The sequence below is a fragment of the Neoarius graeffei genome, chromosome 2, assembly GCF_027579695.1.
Source record: "Neoarius graeffei isolate fNeoGra1 chromosome 2, fNeoGra1.pri, whole genome shotgun sequence".
NCBI lineage: Eukaryota > Metazoa > Chordata > Actinopteri > Siluriformes > Ariidae > Neoarius > Neoarius graeffei.
This window is the reverse complement of record NC_083570.1, coordinates 20,793,031-20,815,103: the sequence shown is the minus strand read 5'-3', so window position 1 is coordinate 20,815,103 and position 22,073 is coordinate 20,793,031. Positions and strand designations below refer to the sequence as shown.

General features: G+C 41.9%; 1 protein-coding gene across 2 annotated transcripts in view; it reads left to right on the top strand.

Moving 5' to 3' along the window:
• The window catches only part of ankrd6b (ankyrin repeat domain 6b), a 97,393-nt gene that overhangs the window by 63,134 nt on the left and 12,186 nt on the right, over window positions 1-22,073 (top strand). For both annotated transcript variants that reach the window (XM_060913971.1, XM_060913972.1), the window contains exons 3-12: window positions 2,133-2,231; window positions 4,565-4,663; window positions 4,958-5,056; window positions 14,278-14,376; window positions 15,799-15,897; window positions 16,881-16,979; window positions 19,048-19,125; window positions 19,580-19,684; window positions 21,271-21,408; window positions 21,672-21,836. In XM_060913971.1, coding sequence (XP_060769954.1) covers window positions 2,133-2,231; window positions 4,565-4,663; window positions 4,958-5,056; window positions 14,278-14,376; window positions 15,799-15,897; window positions 16,881-16,979; window positions 19,048-19,125; window positions 19,580-19,684; window positions 21,271-21,408; window positions 21,672-21,836 — 1,080 coding nt within the window. The remainder of the gene's footprint in view (window positions 1-2,132; window positions 2,232-4,564; window positions 4,664-4,957; window positions 5,057-14,277; window positions 14,377-15,798; window positions 15,898-16,880; window positions 16,980-19,047; window positions 19,126-19,579; window positions 19,685-21,270; window positions 21,409-21,671; window positions 21,837-22,073) is intronic.

Here is a 22,073-nt window from a genome sequence, read left to right as displayed (position 1 = left end):
CATTTAAAACCCCTGACATGTGAAGTGAATAACATTGATTATCTCATTACAATGGCACCTGTCAAGGGGTGGGGATATATTAGCACAAACGGCTGACAAAGTTCATGGTGGCAAAAACAGAAAGGTGAACTTTTTCAGCAGTTTGCGCTACAGTAACTCTTCTATGGGATCAGACCATATGGGCTTGCCTTCGTGCCCTATGCGACTCAGTGAGCCTTCGACACCCATGATCCTGTCGCCAGTTCACCGGTTGTCCGTCCTTGGACCACTTTTGGTAGGTACTAACCACTGCATACTGGGAACGCCCCACAAGATGTACCATTTTGGAGATGCTCAGACCCAGTGGTCTAGCCATCACAATTTGGTCCTTGTCAAAGTTACTCAGATCCTTACGCTTGCCCTTTTTTTTTTTCTGCTTCCAACACATCAACTTCAAGAATTGACTGTTCTCTTGCTACTTAACATACCCTACCCTTTGATAGGTGCCAGTGTAATTAAATAATCAATGGTATTCACCTCACTTCACCCCTTTTTTTTTTTTTTTAAATGGCTGATCGGTGTATATCCGCCTTCAAGAGCGTGTCATCACGATATGATTTGGAAAATGTAATTTCAGGAAGCCGAGTTGGCCGAGTGTGACAGGGTAGCTTCAACGGGTGATGGAAAATTACTGAGCAGGATAGCCTTATGACAAACAGAGAGCAGGTGTGCAAGCGAAGGTACATTTCAAGGATTTAACTGGAGCTAGACAAAACAAGTTGCAAGCATGCCAAACAAATATCACGATCACTTAGCATGCTCACACAGTGTAGCATAGCTTAGCATTGTTGGCATAAATCAGTGTTTTAATAACACAAAAACATCTCATCTCATCTCATTATGTCTAGCCGCTTTATCCTGTTCTACAGGGTCGCAGGCAAGCTGGAGCCTATCCCAGCTAACTACAGGTGAAAGGCGGGGTACACCCTGGACAAGTCGCCAGGTCATCACAGGGCTGACACATAGACACAGACAACCATTCACACTCACATTCACACCTACGGTCAATTTAGAGTCACCAGTTAACCTAACCTGCATGTCTTTGGACTGTGGGGGAAACCGGAGCACCCGGAGGAAACCCACGCAAACACGGGGAGAACATGCAAACTCCGCACAGAAAGGCCCTCGCCGGCCACGGGGCTCGAACCCAGACCTTCTTGCTGTGAGGCGACAGCGCTAACCACTACACCACCGTGCCGCCCACACAAAAACATGTATACAGGTAAATGACTGGCCTGAGGATTTACTGCAGCTATATTTGAAGTATGTTCAAAATGGCCATCTTCAACTCGAACCTCCCTTTATTATGTGATGGACGCCATTTTGTGAGCGTAAAAGATGCTTCTGGACACTTAGATATTTGTGGCATTTGTAAGCCCAAGCCCATATATTCATTCATTCATTCATTCATTATCTCTAGCCGCTTTATCCTTCTACAGCGTCGCAGGCAAGCTGGAGCCTATCCCAGCTGACTATGGGCGAAAGGCGGGGTACACCCTGGACAAGTCGCCAGGTCATCACAGGGCTGACACATAGACACAGACAACCATTCACACTCACATTCACACCTACGGTCAATTTAGAGTCACCAGTTAACCTAACCTGCATGTCTTTGGACTGTGGGGGAAACCAGAGCACCCGGAGGAAACCCACGCGAACACGGGGAGAACATGCAAACTCCGCACAGAAAGGCCCTCGCCGGCCACGGGGCTCGAACCCAGACCTTCTTGCTGTGAGGCGACAGCGCTAACCACTACACCACCGTGCCGCCCACACAAAAACATATATACAGGTAAATGACTGGCCTGAGGATTTACTGCAGCTATATTTGAAGTATGTTCAAAATGGCCATCTTCAACTCGAACCTCCCTTTATTATGTGATGGGCGCCATTTTGTGAGCGTAAAAGATGCTTCTGGACACTTAGATATTTGTGGCATTTGTAAGCCCAAGCCCATATATTCAGAAGTGGACAAATTATAGATTTATTAACTAACTTCTTGTCTCACCTGGTTTTAGGGTGAGGTTTAGCTGTAGATATTTCAAGGGAAGTACTCCACAAATATATTAATAAGACTGTGTGTGTGTCTGCAGTATGGCCGGACTCCACTGCATTTGGCCGCCTATAAGAACCACATCGAGGTGGTGAAGATCCTTTTGAGAGCCGGCTGCGATCTGGACATTCAGGATGACGTGAGTACTCCAATCAGTAAACTGCTTGAAAAATATGTTTCAGCAATCATCACCACTTTGTTGGTGAAACTACTACTGATGGGGACTTAAAGCAGATACGCAGAACCATGGCCTCACTTTTTTTTTTTTATAAATGCCTTGAGACCTCAAGAATGGCACAGGAATTGTTTTAAGCATTACCAATAAATCTAATATCATCATTTTTACGATTAAAGTGATTCATATAGGTAGCGGTCTGAGTAACGTCTATAACGTCACAGCAGGAAGTCTGTCAGTCTCGTCGCCATTTCCGCGATACTAAAAAAACAGAGCTGACTGCAACTCTGATCCTCCATTTTGAGCTAATTTATCGCCATGCCACGTAGATGTGTTGCTGGCGGGTGCAGCAACACGACAGAAGGTGGATTTACGTTGCATTCATGGCCCAAGAATGTTCAAACTGCAAAGATTTGGATGCGTTTTGTGAGAGGTTCACGGGCACATTGGGCGCCTACGAAGTGGTCTCTCCTCTGCTCTGCACATTTTACTGAAGACTTGTACGAAACCTCTGATCTGTTGAGGAGTGTTGGCTATAAGCCCGTATTGAAAGAGGGTGCAGTACCAACAATTAAAGGAAAAGAAAGCTACAAGAAAAGGAAAGTAAGTTCAGTTGCACCAGTTCTCCCGGAGTGTGAGCCAAGGGTTTTGGTAAAACCCAGGATGGAACGGGATGTGACACATTATCGCTCGGGCAGTGACCTCCCCGCGGTTGTTGCTAAAACCGGTGACGTCCCGTCCCGGGTTTTAGTAATTGCCTGAGCTGAGGAGTAATGGCGGAGTACTCAGTATGGAGAAAATGGAGAATGAGTGGACCAGCTGTCTGATTTCTCCGCTGGATATTGCTGCCATCTCGCCCTTACGTGGAAGAAGTGAATGAATGGAGAACTGAACGAACAACTGAAAGTCAGACTGTTTCAAAACAATCGGCCACAAGATTGGCCTTCAGGAAGCGAGAACACAGACGGGTAAGCTCTGACTCTTATTTGGATACAAAACAACAAAAACAACACACGTTGTTTACCTGCATTTAGATTAATACATGTAACTTGTATTGTGTGTTTAAGTTACCGGTATAAGATTATTTAATTTGCTTCAGAATGTGATTGTCTCAGTTCATCTGGTTATTTAATTAGCCTTTTACGTTTTATCAGTGAAAATGCATGCATGTACATGTATGTTGCATAAGTTATAACACCCATCCTGTTTTAATGAGAGTCAACCCACAATCAATGAAGTCAAATCAGTCTTAGTTGAGCAAGTCGGTAACGGTATTTCTTACTTTCACCATACATTTTTATTTATATGACTTTTGGTCTATAGCTGTAAAAGGCCTCGGCCTTAAAACCGGTTACTGCAGTGATGTCACGCACTCAGGGCTGGCTGGCTCAGCGGGGCAGCTCAAATGCCAACGTTGTGGTCGATTTTAACTCTGAAAAATATATATTTTTTATTCCCATTTATGCAGCATACAAGAGTCAAGGATGGAGATACTATCCACTCAGAAATTTATTTAAAAATAAAGGTTCTGCGTATATCCTTTAAGAATCTTTTTTCTGTGCCAGATTGTCTTCCGATTGTCATGTATATGACTCGTTCCAATGTAATGATAAAACAGACCGATGACATGAATTGTTTATTATTCAAAAACTAACCTTGTACTCGTAGAGTCTGGTTCGAGTCTGGCTTGTTTTTTTTGTTGTATTCAAAGAGCATGAACCACTTTTGCATTTCGTGCTTTGCATGGTCTAGCAAATGTGGTTGGCTGTGGTGTTCTTGGCTGGTTTGTACATGTTATTTGGTGACGTTATATTAATGCCTGCAAGTAGGGCTTAATTTAGTGCTGGCTATTGCACAGTTCTGGAAGCATGCCTTAAAGCATACCTCGCTCAAAAGATTTGCCCCGATTCTCAGCTATAATCAAAACTAAAACCAGAACCAGCAGTCACTGTCTAAAAACTTTAATTCCTGGCTCGGGCGTATCGTTCCTATCCAATCTATGATCTCTCCATTGCTGTGGAGGAGGGATGAAAACAAGATAGAGGAGTATGCTGATGAATATTTTCAGTCATCCAGTTTATTTTGCAATAATGATAATAATTAGTTAATGCTATCAGAGCTCAGTGGGACGATCTACACCTCATCTCTCATTTCCAGCAAGTCTGCTTCAGGTTATCTTTGTAATGTAACACCAAAGAACAAAACGGCTGTACGTGTTCAACCAGTTCCTGGTTTGATGTAATTATTCCAAATGTTTTGTTAAATTGATGATGTAAATGTTGGTCTGTTGTCACCAGGGCGATCAGACAGCATTACACAGAGCAGCTGTGGTGGGAAACAGTGATGTCATCACAGCGCTCATTCAGGAAGGGTGTGCACTGGACAGGCAAGACAAGGTGAAACACGCACACACGTTTCAAATTTTTCTGCTTCATTATTGTTTCGAAAGGCTGTAACATAAATTCAGGATAACGTGCAGGAATCCGAACACTTTCTAATTACACCACGGTAGTTGCATGCATTGATCCATAACCATAGATGCACATGAACATTTATCTACTTACACACACACATGTCCAGATTTGTCCTGATATATTACTGTTTTGTTTTTGTTTTGGGGGTTTTTTGCACCCGAGATGCATCATTTACACAGAATCCTTACAGCATTTTTCTTCCGTTTAAACGGACAGGATGGAAACACGGCGCTGCACGAGGTTTCGTGGCATGGCTTCAGTCAGTCTGTCAAACTATTGGTTAAAGCCGGGGCTAACATCCATGCAAGAAACAAGGTACTTTTACAAATCGTGCCGTGATTTACTAAAGGTTTACGTGAGTTCAAACACCCACAATTAATGTGCAAGACTTTGGCAGCAAGGGTCATCTGGTTTTGCATGTTTTCCTTAAGAATACACGAGGTATTTCTAAATAAAAGCACAACGTACAGCATGGGATCTATACTCCTACTATTACTACAAGTAATAAAAATAATTTATACCACAGTGCCGTTGCATTCTCAAATCTGATTGGTCAGAAGCTGTTTATTAATTCACACAGCTTTAATATTAATACAGTGGTGCTTGAAAGTTTGTGAACGCTTTAGAATTTTCTATATTTCTGCATAAATAGGACCTAAAACATCATCAGATTTTCACACAAGTCCTAAAAGTAGATAAAGAGAACCCAGTTAAACAAATGAGACAAAAATATTATACATGATCATTTATTTATCAAGGAAAATGATCCGATATTACATATCTGTGAGTGGCAAAAGTATGTGAACCTTTGCGTTCAGTATCTGGTGTGACCCCCTTGTGCAGCAATAACTGCAACTAAACATTTCCGGTAACTGTTGATCAGTCCTGCACACCGGCTTGGAGGAATTTTAGCCCATTCCTCCGTACAGAACAGCTTCAACTCTGGGATGTTGGTGGGTTTCCTCACATGAACTGCTCACTTCAGATCCTTCCACAACGTTTCGATTGGATTAAGGTCAGGACTTTGACTTGGCCATTCCAAAACATTAACTTTATTCTTCTTTAACCATTCTTTGATAGAACGACTTGTGTGCTCAGGGTCGTTGTCTTGCTGCATGACCCACCTTCTCTTGAGATTCAGTTCATGGACAGATGTCCTGACATTTTCCTTTAGAATTTGCTGGTATAATTCAGAATTCATTGTTCCATCAATGATGGCAAGCCGTCCTGGCCCAGATGCAGCAAAACAGGCCCAAACCATGATACTACCACCACCATGTTTCACAGATGGGATAAGGTTCTTATGCTGAAATCCAATGTTTTTCTTTCTCCAAACATAACACTTCTCATTTCAACCAAAAAGTTCTATTTTGGTCTCATTCGTCCACAAAACATTTTTTCCAATAGCCTTCTGGCTTGTCCACGTGATCTTTAGCAAACTGCAGATGAGCAGCAATGTTCTTTTTGGAGAGCAGTGGCTTTCTCCTTGCAACCCTGCCATGCACACCATTGTTGTTCAGTGTTCTCCTGATGGTGGACTCATGAACATTTAGCCAATGTGAGAGAGGCCTTCAGTTGCTTAGAAGTTACCCTGGGGTCCTTTGTGACCTCATCGTCTATTACACGCCTTGCTCTTGGAGTGATCTTTGTTGGTCGACCACTCCTGGGGAGGGTAACAATGGTCTTGAATTTCCTCCATTTGTACACAGTCTGTCTGACTGTGGATTGGTGGGATCCAAACTCTTTAGAGATGGTTTTGTAACCTTTTCCAGCCTGATGAGCATCAACAACGCTTTTTCTGAGGTCCTCAGAAATCTCCTTTGTTGGTGCCATGATACACTTCCACAAACATGTTGTGAAGATCAGACTTTGATAGATCCCTGTTCTTTAAATAAAACAGGGTGCCCACTCACAGCTGATTGTCATCCCATTGATTGAAAACCCCTGACTCTAATTTCACCTTCAAATTAATTGCTAATCTTAGAGGTTCACATACTTTTGCCACTCACAGATATGTAATAGCGGATCATTTTCCTCAATAAATAAATGACCGAGTATAATATTTTTGTCTCATTTGTTTACCTGGGTTCTCTTTATCTACTTTTAGGACTTGTGTGAAAATCTGATGATATTTTAGGTCATATTTATGCAGAAATATAGAAAATTCTAAAGGGTTCACAAACTTTCAAGCACCACTGTAAGTTGGCATTTCTTTACTAGAGGCTTGTATGAATGGAGCTAAAAATGATATGATGAAGTTTTCCCGCAGGAGCATGCCTTATTTGTTAGCTAAATGCTTATTTGCATCAGATTTACTGCATTTTGTCAGCTTTAATTCAGGGCATCACCTTTACTGTGTAGCTCTGGGTGTGGCGAAAGGATGTTGAAATGCCTCCAAGGAGCTGTAATAAATCAACTGCATTTAATGAGAGTCATTTAGCACAACGCACACATGCACGTATATGCATGCGCACACACACACACACACACACACACCAGATACTAAGGTTTCACAAGTTTTACTTACATGACATGCAGGCACTGATGTAATGCTTATAAATGCAATGAAATGAATTCTTTTTTTTTTTTTAATGGTGTACTGTTTGGGTAAGGGGCATGGGTGTATGTTAATTTTTTTTTTTTTTATTGTAGATATCATACAAAAGCCATACTCACTTTTGTATGATATCTGGTACCAAACTTCAGCTTGGGGTTCTATGGACCTTGTGCACCAACGTCATAGGTCAGAGGTCAAGTTTGTTTATCCGCCATATTGGGTATCAAGCCGCAGCTCACTTCACACGCGGAAATTTTTGGAGATTGATTAAAATTTTCAGTCAGAATGGCTTGCTGTGTGGCAGTAGGGTGCTCAAACAGAAAAAGCACGAAGGGTTTATCATTTTACCGGTTCCCCGCTGATCAAGAACGAAGGAAGAAGTGGATTGCTGCCGTTAAACGTGTTGACTGGGAACCAAGCGAACACTCGAGATTGTGTGCCCAACATTTCGTGTCAGGCAAGTGGCTTCTACCCCTGTAACGTTAACTGTTTCAGTATAACGCGTAAATAATATACATTTCTGTAATAAACATGATACGCTTGTGCATTTTCAATTTTTATGTTTCCTAAATCCCTGACTCGTGGCATTCTACATCGCCATTACTAAAACTAGTAGTAGGTCTAGTAATATCTATAGAGAGCGTGCACGTGACATCACGAGGTCACGTGATATTTGTTTATCAGCCATTTTGGACGGCAAGGCCGCGCATAGAACTTGGACAAACCCGTTCTAATTATCAAGTGTGTGGGAGTAGATCTTTCGAGAATGGTTATATCTTGTTCAGCATTTGGTTGTACCAATAGACAGGGCCAAAAGGAGGGCCTGTCATTTTATAGATTCCCCGCAGACGAGGAGACGCGCAAAATGGGTGTCCGCTGTGTGAAGAGAAAACTGGAACCCCAGTTCTACCAGCCAAATTTGTAGTGAACACTTCATATCAGGTAGGTGTAATCTTCTAATTCAATACTCCTAATACATCTAAGTTGATTTTCGGATTGAATGATAACTGCATACTTAGAAACTAGACAGAACAGTGTTTGTGGCCGTCAGTCTGTTTGATCTCTAACGTTTAAAATGGCTATGCCTAGCCCTACTACCCTGGCCTAGTCTATGACAATGTTTTATCTTTTTGGCTCATATATGCCTTTGAAAGGCCAATCCATAGTAGGGATGGCGAAAACTAAAAAAAATCTTGACTGACCACCGAGCCTCATTAGCCGGTTAAAGTCGGTTAACCTATGAGTTTAAACAGGGATGCAAACGGCGGATGCCGCCTTTTTCATGGCTGAATCGTGCAGATCCGATTTTTTTTTAGGGGGGGGGGCGTTGGAGTGTCTGAATAATTTCATCAGAGTAAATTCTGTATTAAAATTACTAAATAAGCAAATGCCGTTACAGTCCATGAAACATAGGAAGTATGAGAAGAAAACAGTAAATCAGAAAGCTGCGCACGTTTTCGCGGAAGCTGCGCAAATGTGCGCAGCTTTCTGATTTACTGTTTTCTTCTCATATCTGGAACTGAGTTTAGATTTCGAACATTCTTACGATAAAACGTCCTGCATAGTCTCTTTATGATAAACGTCTTAATGCCACTTACCCGTGAGGTTATCAAGTAGACATTCTTCTTCGGAACCTTCCAGAGGTATAGTTGGGATACCCATCCCGCAACAAAATATTTATAAGCTTCCAGGCTCTTGTAAGCTTTGAGGGCTTTGCCAGTGTAACACGATTCACGATTAACAAGAAAATTGTAAATGTCGTGGTAGGCCAGATCGGGCAAATCGCCGGCACCGCAGCTCCGAATTTCCCTGAACAAGGATTGCGGCAAGTTGTACGGATCTGCAATCCCCAACCTGGAACACTTTTCCATGTAACGCTGCCTCACATAACCTTCAAGATGCTGAACAAACTTGGACAAGTTATCGTGCGATGTAGATGGGGTATTTTCCGAATTTCCTTGGGGATTACTCCCTGGATCCATTACGCTCACGCAAGGTAAACAATCCTGAAGCCGTCCAATATGGCGGAGTAAGCACGGACGGGTCACGTGACTGCACATCCTCTATACATAATAGTTAGTACTACTACTAATTAAAAAACAGTATCATGCTACATGATTCGTTGTATCACGCCATAATGATGGTATAAGTTATAACATGGTGATGTAAATGATTTTATGTAAAGAATAGATTTTAAAAATTACGATTTTAAAATGGACATTGTTCGTATGTTTCGTTTCAACATCGATAATAGCGATATGCAAATAAGATCGATTCTGAAAAGTCAACGTATGGTACGCACCTGTGAAGAAATAACAAAACGCTTTTCACGCATATGAACTAGCACGTTCCGTACTCATCCTGAGGAGAAACATCTGTACGCTTCTAGTGACTGACCACTGTAACCCCCTGGCGTGTTGATGAGATAATGATATACATCGGGGTAACTTATGTCTGGCAGCTCATTACTTGAACAATCAAGTGCAGATTTGGTTTCACTCTTACTAATCATATATGGGTCGACCCCTAAGACAGCAATCTTATCTCTATAACGATTTTTTGCTGTGATATCCAGGGATTCAGCATAAGTCGAGAGGCAGACTTGAGAAGAAGACATCGCGACAGTGGGTATCACTATCAAACTTGCGAAAGCGTGATCCCCAATATGGCAGTGTAAACAGATAATCACGTGACTGTGACGTCACGCGCACAAGGTCCATACCATGTATTCCATTTTCAGGTCTGTCGCACATTGACTTCCTGTTTACTGACTGAATGTATTTATGAAACATATTTACAAAATTTTCATCACACTTTTCTCAGCAACTACAAATCAGAACTGCTTGATATTTGGTACCGAGCTTCAGCTTGGAGTTCTATACTGTGTATACCGTTTTCAGGTCTGTCGCACATAGACTTCCTGTTTACCGACTGAATGTATTTCCGAAACATATATGGTGGATTTTGACGCTATTTCAAAATGACAGTTTACCAGGATGCTATTTGAAATCCTTGGAGAGAACACTGCTCTTTACTTACTTGTTTCAGGGTTAATTATTTGTTGAAGTCAACATTCATAATAAGTGTCCTTTTCCTTCGATTGCTTGCGTTCTGATCTAAGCAAGAGCGGGGGGATACATACGTGAGCAGTAGCTCACAACTGATCTTGTTATTTACGATTATATAACAGAACTGTCGATCTTGCTTCTAACTGGTCAAACGGTGTTGACGTGTTGCTTTAGCATTTTGGGAAGGAGTCTAGTGTCTGCACTTTGAAGCATTTCGATGTAGTGTTGTAAGTTTTCAGGACAGACGGCTGTGTTGTTTCTCGCTAACAAGACAAGCAGCATTTTTGTCTTATTAGTTTCAAGAATGAGAGAAAAAGAGAGGCTATAAAATAAGTGACAGCAGGAATGAAGTCGTTTCTCAGACATGACAAACATGGTGTTTTATTCTGGGCAGGTCTTACAGCATGTGAGGTTTGATGACTGAATATCTGGGGTCTTGGATTTTCAACATTCATTGCGATTGTCTAAATCTTAGTACATGATGTACAGTCAGCAAAAGAGAGTCTGAAGGGTTTCTTGATTGTTTCTCCTCGCTTAAAACAGTTTCTCTCTTAAAACGGGTTGCACTTGGGACTATCCAAAAAATCCTTGAAAGAACCCATTAACCTGTTCCAAAGACTGTACAAGGTGTGGCTATGAAATAAGGAGACAAATGGTCTAATACAGTTTTAATTAAAATTTTTCTTCATTTCAATTCCTTTCCCCTTCTGCAACTACATATCACTGCATCATGGTCTTCCATTGAACCTTCTTCCGTTAGTTTTGTTGGTTGTCTCAAAAGCTCTGTCATTTTCTTCTTCTCGGCACGGTGGTGTAGTGGTTAGCACGGTCGCCTCACAGCAAGAAGGTTCTGGGTTCGAACCCAGCCGCCGGCGAGGGCCTTTCTGTGTGGAGTTTGCATGTTCTTCCCGTGTCTGCGTGGGTTTCCTCCGGGTGCTCCGGTTTCCCCCACAGTCCAAAGACATGCAGTTAGGTTGACATGGGGCAGCCTTGGGCTGAGGTGCCCTTGAGCGAGGTAACGAACCCCTGACTGCTCCCCGGGTGCTGTGTGTGGCTGCCCACTGCTCTGGGTGTGTGTGCTTCAGATGGGTTAAATGCAGAGGATGAATTTCGCTGTGCTTGAAGTGTGCATGTGACAATTAAAGGTTTCTTCTTCTCTTCTAGAACAAACTTGAAATAGGTTGACTTGATTTTTAGGGAAAAGAAAAACATGGCATGGTGCCAGATCAGGTGAATAGGGAAGGTGGTCATGCACTGCAATGTGTTTCTTGGCCAAAACCTACTTCACTAAGAGCGCCGAGTGTGCTGGTGCGTTGTTTCTTCAATTTCACCAAAAATGTCAAATTGATTCATTGCTCGATATTTATTTATTTATTTATTTATTTATTTATTTAAACTTACCATTTTTACGACACGACAGAAGAACATGCCTACATCAAGTGATACGTAATCTTTCACTTTCATGGGTTCTTTATGCTTGCCAATCTATACCACATGGTTCATCCCAGTCTCCTGATTTAAAGGTGACATCATGTTTCTGTGAAGGTTCTCAGTCATCCAGGTCATCGTAATCCATAGGTGCTAAAGAACGCAACTGGACTTGTTTGAAATTCTTGAAGATGTTTCACCTCTCATCTGAAAGGCTTCTTTAGTTCTGTCTGACTAGTGGGGAGTTCCAGGTATTTATCCTGTAGTGGACCAAAAGCAACCCTAAGGAGAGTCGTTGAGGTCACATGGGTCATTGACCCTCCATCATCCTGCAAGTGTTGGGGTCACTGGAGGCCTGGAATTCAATGCTGTGAGGAATGCACAGACCTGTACGTTGGGGAAACGAAACAACTGCTTCACAAGCGCATGGCTCAACACAGGAGAGCCAGTTCCTCAGGCCAGGACTCTTCAGTCTATCTTCATCTCAATAACAAAAGACACTCATTTCAGGACTGCAGTGTACGCATTCTAGCCAGAGAAGACTGGTGGTTTGAAAGAGGAGTAAAAGAAGCCATCTTCGTCAACTTGAAAGACCATCACTGAACAGAGGAGGTGGTCTGAGACACCACTTATCAGCCACCTACAATGCAGTCCTTGGCACACTTCCCAAAAAACTAAATACACATCCACACCAAGGTGGTGTTTACATTAGACCGTATCCGTCTCGTTTTCATCACGGATGCACTGTCCGTTCACATTAAAATGCCAGGAAACAACTCCACAGGTGGAACAACTTGAATCCGCCAGGGCCCACGTATTCAACCCAGTTCGTATCTGATCCGGTGCTGTGTAAACATTGAGATACAAGGAAATGCAGTGCTGAGCTCTAGCTGACGTCGTCATTGGACAACGTCACTGTGACATCCACCTTCCTGATTCGCTGGCGTTGTTCATGCCACATTGGTCATGTGACTCAACTGCTGAAAAACGGCGCAGACTTCACTTCCTGCTATTGTTTCCGCCTTGTATCACCTTTTTGTTTTTCATTAAAGAGTATAAAAGTATGAATATAATGCTTTGCTTTGTCATTCTTAATGTTGTTCATGGTAAGATGCAAATACTGCCCATTGTGTAGTTATGATTGTCTTTAGGCTTGCCATCCTTCCACTTGCAAGTGGTGAGTGACTTGCGCATGCCCGATATGCACTGGGATCACACACACACACACACACAGTCAGTCCCGAATCACTGCTCGTGCGCTTCACTCGCGCGCTCTGTGAGCTGCGCAGGGCCGGAGTGCGCACCCTCCAGAGGGCACTCGCTGTTCAGGGCGGAGTGATTTGGAGCGCAGCCGCTGAGGAGGAAGCGCTGAGCCGCACTGACACATTTCAACTTACGTGCCGTCTAATTAGTCATGTGATTAGTGTATCCGTGTATTGGCGTTGCTGTGTGCACGCGAATCGTTTTAAAAACGTTAATCTGATGATCCGCTGATACGGTCTAATGTAAACACCACCCAAGACTCAGCTGACTTCAATGACTCACATGATAGCAGAGAGAGCCAACGACCCTCTAGGCTGCTAACACCATTCACACCTGGCCTCCAGTGATCCTAACACAGACAGGATGACCTGAGAGGGTCAACGACCCATGTGACCTCAATGACTCTCCTTAGGGTTGCTTTTGGTCCACTAGAGGATAAATACCTGGAACTCCCCACTAGTCAGACAGAACTGAAGAATTCTATTGAGAGGTGAAACGTCTTCAAGAATTTCAAGTAAGTCCAGTTGCCTTCTTTAGCACCTATGGGTGACATTATATTATATTATAACCCTTTTCCACACAGTTCCCTGAGGTCTTAATGAAATATCGGAGACGTGTTTTCATCAAAATACCACAAGAATAAAGCACCACAGCCCCGTTCAAAATGGCTAATTTGAGTACCTGTTCTTTTAAATGATAATGAGCCATTGCTCACCCCAACCCCTCTTACACCAGCCAGTCATGCAGCACTTTCCTCATTGATTGATTATTTGCAAAGGCAGTTCTCAAACCATGAGTGGAGGTACTCTGATGAGGGGGCGGGATTATTCTAATGAGCTCCACTTGCGATATGGAAACGGCTTGTTGAAGCACATGTATTCTGAATTGAGCAACACAAAAGAAACTGACCAGTTCATCTTATTTCAGTGTGTGCGGGTTGCCGGGCAGTCCAGATGCCTAAATGTAAAAGGTGAATTTTTAATATGATGTCCCCTTTAGTAGCTACACCTTGTATATTATGGCATGGAATACAGATGAAGGATATTTGTCTGTCTTTTTTTTTTTTGATGAATATTGTTTCGATTGAAAGAGTATATTATTGGGCTGTTTTTGAATACCTGTTGATGTATTGCTGAAAAATTTCATTGGGACATAGTTCAAGAGTGAACGGAGCATGACGTGACGCCTAATTACTTCCATTCTCTCTTGACGTTTTTCAGGCAGGGAACACGGCTCTACACTTGGCGTGCCAGAACGGTCACGCTCAGAGCACTAAAGTTCTGCTGCTGGGAGGCGCTCGTCCCGACAGCAAAAACAATGCAAGTGTTTGGGTTTTTTTTTTCTCTTTCATTTCATATCTTTCTCTACCTTTTCACTGTTCTGAGGATGTTTATGGAATCAATTTTGTGCCAAAATGTTCATACAATACTTTTGAAATATCAAACAAAAACGACAAATCAAAATACAAAAAAAAAAAAAAGTCAATTTTTTTAGACTGGCAAACAAATTATTCGTGTAATCGTGCAAAATATCAGTCTGTTACTCTTCAGAAACCTTTTATTTTTGTTCCGCGTCTTTCTCAGTTTTGTTTGACGTAATTTATTTTGGTTGCGATTCCAGCTTTCTCATTTGCGCTCCCTGACTTTTTGCTTGCAGTTTTGGCACAAACTTCCCGTGTGGGTGGGCTGTCCAGGAATGCATTCCTATTGGCTAACTTGTGTTTGAGTGACAGCTACGCTCAGCCATTCCCTGCTCGGATTCTGGCGGACTGTTTGACGAGTGACCGATCCATTGACGATAAACAAGGATCGAGTGGACTTCAGTGGCGACTATGATATTGAATTAATTCAACAAAGTGTAAGTACGGGACAAATGTGTTGTATGTGTTGCAGTAGTGCACATTATGCAGGCGTGTTTAACGTTAGCAAGACAGCTATTATATTGGGTAGTGGAGCTAAGGCTAACATTTGACTTGCCACAAAACACCTGCATAATGTGCACTACTGCAACACATACAACACATTTGTCCCGCACTTACACTTTGTTGAATTAATTCAATATCATAGTCGCCACTGAAGTCCACTCGATCCTTGTTTACCGTCAATGGATCGGTCACTCGTCAAACAGTCCGCCAGAATCCGAGTAGGGAATGGCTGAGCGTAGCTGTCAGTCAAACACAAGTTAGCCAATGGGAATGCATTCCTGGACAGCCCGCCCACACGTGAAGTTTGTGCCAAAACTGCAAGCAAAAAGTCAGGGAGCGCAAACGAGAAAGCTGGAATCGCAACCAAAATAAATTACGTCAAACAAAACTGAGAAAGACGCGGAACAAAAATAAAAGGTTTCTGAAGAGTAATAGACTGATATTTTGCACGATTACACGAATAATTTGTTTGCCAGTCTAAAAAATTGAGGGTTTTTTTTTTTTTTGTATTTTGATTTGTCGTTTTTGTTTGATATTTCAAAAGTATTGTATGAACATTTTGGCACAAAATTGATTCCACAGACGTTCACCGAAAACCTATCTTGATTCATTGATTAGCAGGACTGGAATGGAAAGTAAAATATCAAGTAGTGTGTCTGCAAGTGGCCAAATAATAATCCCTTCTTTCGTTCAGCGAGTTTAAATGCTTGTGCTTGCACACATAGTCCTGTTGAATGATCTATAATGCCCCGGTTCCTGTCTGTGCTGGTTGAGAGAGAGGTATGGCATGGTACTTATGCGTGCTTGTTTTCCTCAGGTAGGTGACACGTGCCTGCATGTCTCCGCCCGCTACAACCACGTGTGTGTTATCCGCATTCTGCTGGGCGCTTTCTGTTCCGTGGCTGAGAGGAATCAGGTAGGTTTCCTTAACTTTTCATCTTGGCTCAGTTCTACATGAAGCCATGAAAGGATGCAGAGACAGATGAACTGAAGAGAGAGCATGTTTAATTGTAATGCAGAATGCTCCATAAATACGTCATTTTCTACAGATATTAATAAAAACGATGCGTTCCTGTTGACTTAAAACAGCATTCTTGATAACTTGTAGCTAACCATGATCATTTTGTGAAGATTATTACATGCTGGTCATTACATAAGGATGAATAAAACACTTGGGGGCATGCCGTTAGAGTAAAATAATCAGCGACCCGGTGGTGTGATGTGGAATTACTTTCTTGTACGTAACAGCACGTCTGTATACACTCACCGGCCACTTTGATAAGAACTTGTTCTTGAGTCTAAGATTGCTGTTCTTGGCTGCAGGACTGGAACCCAGTGTGGTGTTCTGCTCTTGCATGCTGAGATGCTTTTCTGCTCACCACGGTTGTAAAGAGTGATTATATGAGTCACGATATCCTTCCTGGCCAAAAAGCTCAAACCAATCTGTCAATTTAGCTCTGACCTCTCTTATCAACAAGGTGTTTGTTTCCATCCACAGAACTGTCACTCACTCAGTGATTTTTGTTTTCCGCACCATTCTGTGTAAACTCTAGAGACTGTTGTCTAGGAGATCAGCAGTTTCTGAAATACTCAAACCAGTCCATCTGCCACAGTGAAAGAAAGTCACATTTTAAGATCACAATTTTTCCCATAAAACAGCAGGTGGATGTATGGGTGCTCCTAATAAAGTGCCTTCTTATCCATTTCTGTGTCTGTGTAAGGACGTGGTTATCACACTATACTGTATAACAGGTCGAACAGCTATAAACAGTCACTCCCAAACTATCTCTATCTCTTGATGTTAATAAGCGCTCACAAAGACAGTTACAGAATGCTGACACTGGAGACTCCTTACATAAATGTTGAAATAAATGTGTGTGTGTTGTGTTGGCGGAGTAGGCAGGAGATACGGCCCTGCATGTAACAGCTATGCTAAATCATAAGAAGACGGCACGTCTGCTGCTCGAAGCTGGAGCCGATAGCAACGTCCAGAACAATGTGAGTTCTCTTCCGCTCACTCACTCATTCATTCATTCATTCGTCCCTGTCTTAATCGGATCACTGCTTTGTGACTCGATTCACAGCTCTGCTGATTCAGGTTGATTTGATATACAGTTAATAATTAAATAATATTGGCTGGCTTTGAGTGGTATATCAGATATATTCCATTCAGCTAGCATGATATTGAATGAGTCGAAGACGAGTAGCTGAATGGAATATATCTGATATACCATGGAAAAAAGCCAGCCAATATTATTATTATTATTATTATTATTATTATTACACATTTGATGGAATAATTATAGATTTTACAAAAAGTTCAGAACAGGGCAGTAACTTGCCAATACTGAATGCTGATTCTGATCAAATGTAATTCAATGTTCTGTCAATCCAATGTGCTGTACAAAGTCAAAGTTCTAACAGTAAAAATGGTACAAGTCCAAAAAGCCTGAACAACAATCCAACTTATATACAAGCAATAACCAGGTCGACAGTTCAAAGTTACTTTTGGTCGGAGTCAATTGTTGCATTGCAGTCGTTCAAAACAAAAGGGCTTTGCTGAGTGAAGTCCACGAGTGAAGTCCTCTTGTATAAGTCTCCATCACTTTTCCTCACCTCCAAGTAGAGGTCTGCGCGGGACAGAATTTTCAGTCCCGCTCCCGCCCGCTCCCGCATTGTGCAGTCCCGCTCCCGCAAAGAATTAAGATTTTCAGTCCCGCTCCCGCCCGCAAATCCCGCATGATGCAGACTTTCGCGTTATTTCTCACGAAAGTTCTTGTCATTGGCTTGGGGAATTAAACATGCTGACCTTAGCTGAGCTCTCCACTGACCGATCCTTCACCTAGCGCACGTAGCGAGGGTGCGCGTTGCCAGGCGGCATGCGCAGCTGAGGCTTTACAGAGATACCCAACACACCTACCAAAATCTACAGTGGATATTAAGAATATTGTACATTGCACATAGCTTATATGTCTTGACTTTTTAATGGTAAATGTACCTCTTTTTAAAGCAGCACTTACTTCTGAAGCACTATGAGCTTCACTAGAGGAACTCTGCTCTTCTGCCATGATCGGAGATCTCAAACACGGAAGAGCGGAAAGGAATCGGAAATGTACGCGAGATTAGACCACATCCGCAAATTTAGGCATCTTAAAATGTTTTTATTAATGCCAAATAAAATATCCAGCACAAATTATATATGATAGACATAAATTAATAATTTATAAATTTTATTTTAAACACGTTTTTAGTTAGCGGGACTGCAGCTTATCACCTCTCCCACCCGCTCCCGCATTGTGCACTCCCCCTCCCACCCGCGCCCACAATGAGCTTTCAAAATTTGTCCCGCGCCGCACTGCTTTGCGTCGGGTCCCACGGGAGTGCAGGGCTCTACCTCCAAGTAAAACTTTGGCAACATTTCCACTACTGCTCTCTTTTCCAGTTTTTCGATGTCCGTTGGTATGTTTTTCTCTTGTAAATATGCATAATTTCAGCAGTTCAGCGCATCTTTCTCTTTCAAAATATATCTCCCGCTTTTAATGAAGCAAACCTCACGGCCATGTTTGTGTACAAGCTGTCAGTCACTCGCTGGCGCGAAAGTTTTACGTCTCCGACGTGTCTCTTTTCCAGTTTTTTGATGTCCGTTGGTATGTTTTTCTCTTTGTAAATATGCATGAAGAGTATCTAATGAAGTTTTGGTAGCCTTTCGGGTGTTCAGTGCGTCTTTAGTTTCAGTTTATTTTTTTAGTGCTTAATCCGAGCACTGGATTAGCCTCATTTTCTCTTTCCCGGACGACAAAGAAATGATTGTACGCATGCGCAGCAGAAAAGTTTTGTCATTGGAGCTTCGCATGAGCTATGATGCGTGACATCATGTCTTGACAACGTGCAATATTGTAACAATATTGCACGCTCATTCTCCATTGCGGAGAGTGGCGTAATACATGGAGGATAAGCGATATGATAATATTGCATGTTGTCAGTAAACCCACTAGAAGGGAACAGAATACATGTTTTTATTCCATGGAAAAAGTGGCCCAGATATATAATAACTTGTGATATACAGGCAGGAGAGACTGCACTGGACCAGGCCAGAGAGAACAACAACCCTGAAGTAGCACTGCTGCTGACCAAAGCACCACAGGTGACTACACATACACACGAGCAGTGTTATTTCCTTCCGATATTTTTACTGGCCATCCGTTTGCTGGAATAATTAACGATATTTGAATAATATTTACAATACTTTGCAGATGCATTGGCTTACTGTTATCAGGTATGGCTTTTCATCCCAACAGGCCAAAGATCACAGCGCAGACAGGAAACTGAAATTTAATACAAGTACAGACAGATGGAAGGCACACAGTGTGCCAGAAACCATAGACACACAAACGTACACATGCTGAAATCACAGTGTATTAAGTCTGTCAACTTTAAAATACATGTTTGGGAATCAACTCAGTAAAACAGTGATGTTCCAGCAAAATTGTGGTAATTGTGGTAAAAACATTCTTTTTGGCATTTACACACACACTTGTTCGTACCCTGGGGCACCTTTTTCCGAAGTATGACTCATGTATACGTGTGTGTGTGTTCAGATTCAGAGCTTCACTCGTGGGAGAAGCGTGAGGAAAAGGAGGGAAAAGTTGAGAGCTGAAGGACGAGCACAGTCAGTCCCACGCGATGACATGCTGCCGAGTAAGGTAGAAAGGAAAGGCCATACATGTATGCGCACCCACACACTTACTTAGCACTTATTCCAGGATCTATAAATGTTTACTTTTTTTTTTTTTAAACTGCAGACAAGCAGTATGACTCAAAACTGATGTATGGGTTAGAGGCATGTAACAGTATATCGTGCGACAATAAATCGCGATACAAATTTATGTCAATTCAAATCAAAATAAAAAATGAATTGTGATTCTCATCAGGCTGTGTAATTTCTTAGGTTTTTTTCGTAGCTGTAATTGTTTAAATAGCGGATGGCTACATAATGTACAATAGCGGGAACGCACGTGACTTCACTGTAGGCGGAAGTAACACAGGTCTAATGCTGCGAAAACACACACAAACATCTAAAATGGGAAAGAGGTGTTGTGTGATTCACTGTACAAACCGGTATAACAAGAAATCAGAGCCATCTTTTTACACACTGCTGAAAGATTAAGAAAAGAGAAGCAAGTGAAGGGAGTACACGTTTCTAAATGTTTAAGAAAAGGCCTATTTGTTACTAACTTCATGTTTATAAAATGAATATTTTAGTTAATAGGCTGGTTATATTTTACGCCATCCTTTACAGATGTGGGTAAATAACTGTTGGTTACTAAGAGAAGGAAACTTTTTTTTTTTAATTTAACAAAAGGAATATTTATAGCTAGACTCCCTTTGAGATTTTAAGTGTAGGTCATAAAAAGAATTTTCCCCGACACTCAATTATTTTTGTTTAGTGGACCGAAAGCTACTGAATTCGAATCACGGATTTCCAATTATGAGTTGTTGTTGTTTTTGTTTTTTTTAATGATTTAATGAATTTAGGGCCACATGGCCCTAAATTCTCTGCTACTTTTTCCTGCTTCACCATGACGCAGTATAAGATACTATGTTATGCATGACGTGGTGGGCTTTCCCTGTTCACCCAAGGCATTGTGGGATACAAATTTGAAACAGGAGAGAAAAATGGAGGACGTGAGTGTGCGAATGAAACTTGAAAGACTGACTACAGTAACGGAAAACGAGAAGAAAAGACGTTATGTTACATACAAAGGAAAGGAAACACAGGACCAAATTAATAAATATCGGCGGTCAGCGAGCACCTTGGTGTGATCAGCTGTTCGTTTCATGACAGAATGATGGAACTGTCAGTGCACGGCCAAAGGTAAACCTGTAGGTGGCAGTAATGCAACACTGTGGTTGGCAGCTGCTGTGAAACCCAAAAGATGAAGATGACGACGAAAGTAAACCTTCGTAAAAAAAATTTTTTAATATATTACAGAAATAAACATGTATCACAATGACCAAATTTCAAAGAGAACTAAATTTCACCGATTTTATGAAATCGAAAGGCCGTCTACTTTTAAGTTGATAAAGAATAGGAAAATAAATGTTGCTCTTTTTGCAATAATTTTTTTTTCAAAAGTATCAGAGGAAAATCGAATTGTGAATTGGGTGAATTGTTACATTACCGAATGTATCTTATATTTATGTGAACGTGATGCTTCTTGAATCTGGCGTGCTTGATATAAATCTCGTAAGATTTACAGAGGATCACATGACTCCGTTTGACTTCCAGGGAAGCGTATCTGCAGCGGAAGAAACTCCCAGCAGTGATCGTTCTGCGCAGAGACACGGGAACTGCAGGAACGGGTCACCACGTGGCAATCGGCAAAGAAAAAGCTGCGACCGGAGCCGCAGCGGAGTCAAAGAAAAGGTGGGGTCCGTGTTACTTTGTTATGTAATTCTGTCAGTTGAAGATGGAAAAACGTCCCCTGGTCTTTTTCCAGTCTTGCTGAGTCTGTACCCACAGGCTCAGATTGATTTTTTTTTTTTTTAATGTTTTTTTTTTCACCTCAGTGTTTGACTTGGTGTGTGTTCTGAAATGCTTTTCTGCTCACCATGGTTGTAAAGAGTGGTTATTTGAGATAGCATAGCCTATGTCAGCTTGAATGTGTGCGTTTGTTCGTGTTCTTGCAGCCTTCCCTGTCAGACCCTCTATCCAGCAGGGAGAATAAGTGTAAAGAGCAGAGAAAGAGGAGTAAAACGAGAGCTTCACCTCCTCGAGCTGTTCCTCCTCCGCACAGCTACAAGGCTTATCAGCTGTACACACTGTACAGGGACAAAGACGGCAAGGTCATGCAGGTAAACTTGGAAAACGCCATTAAAACACAGCGCTCTTGAATTCTCAAATCGGAGGTTCATATCAATGTTCTTGCTAATAATCTAAGATTAATAAAGTGATTTTTTTTAAAAAGAAAGAAATGTATAATCCATGATTATGGTGACATTTCTGTAAGGAGATGGAAGGAGTTGCCAGTGTTGGCGCTTTGTCAAAGTCAATACATTTTCCTTGACCTCCATGATTAAACTCGCACACTT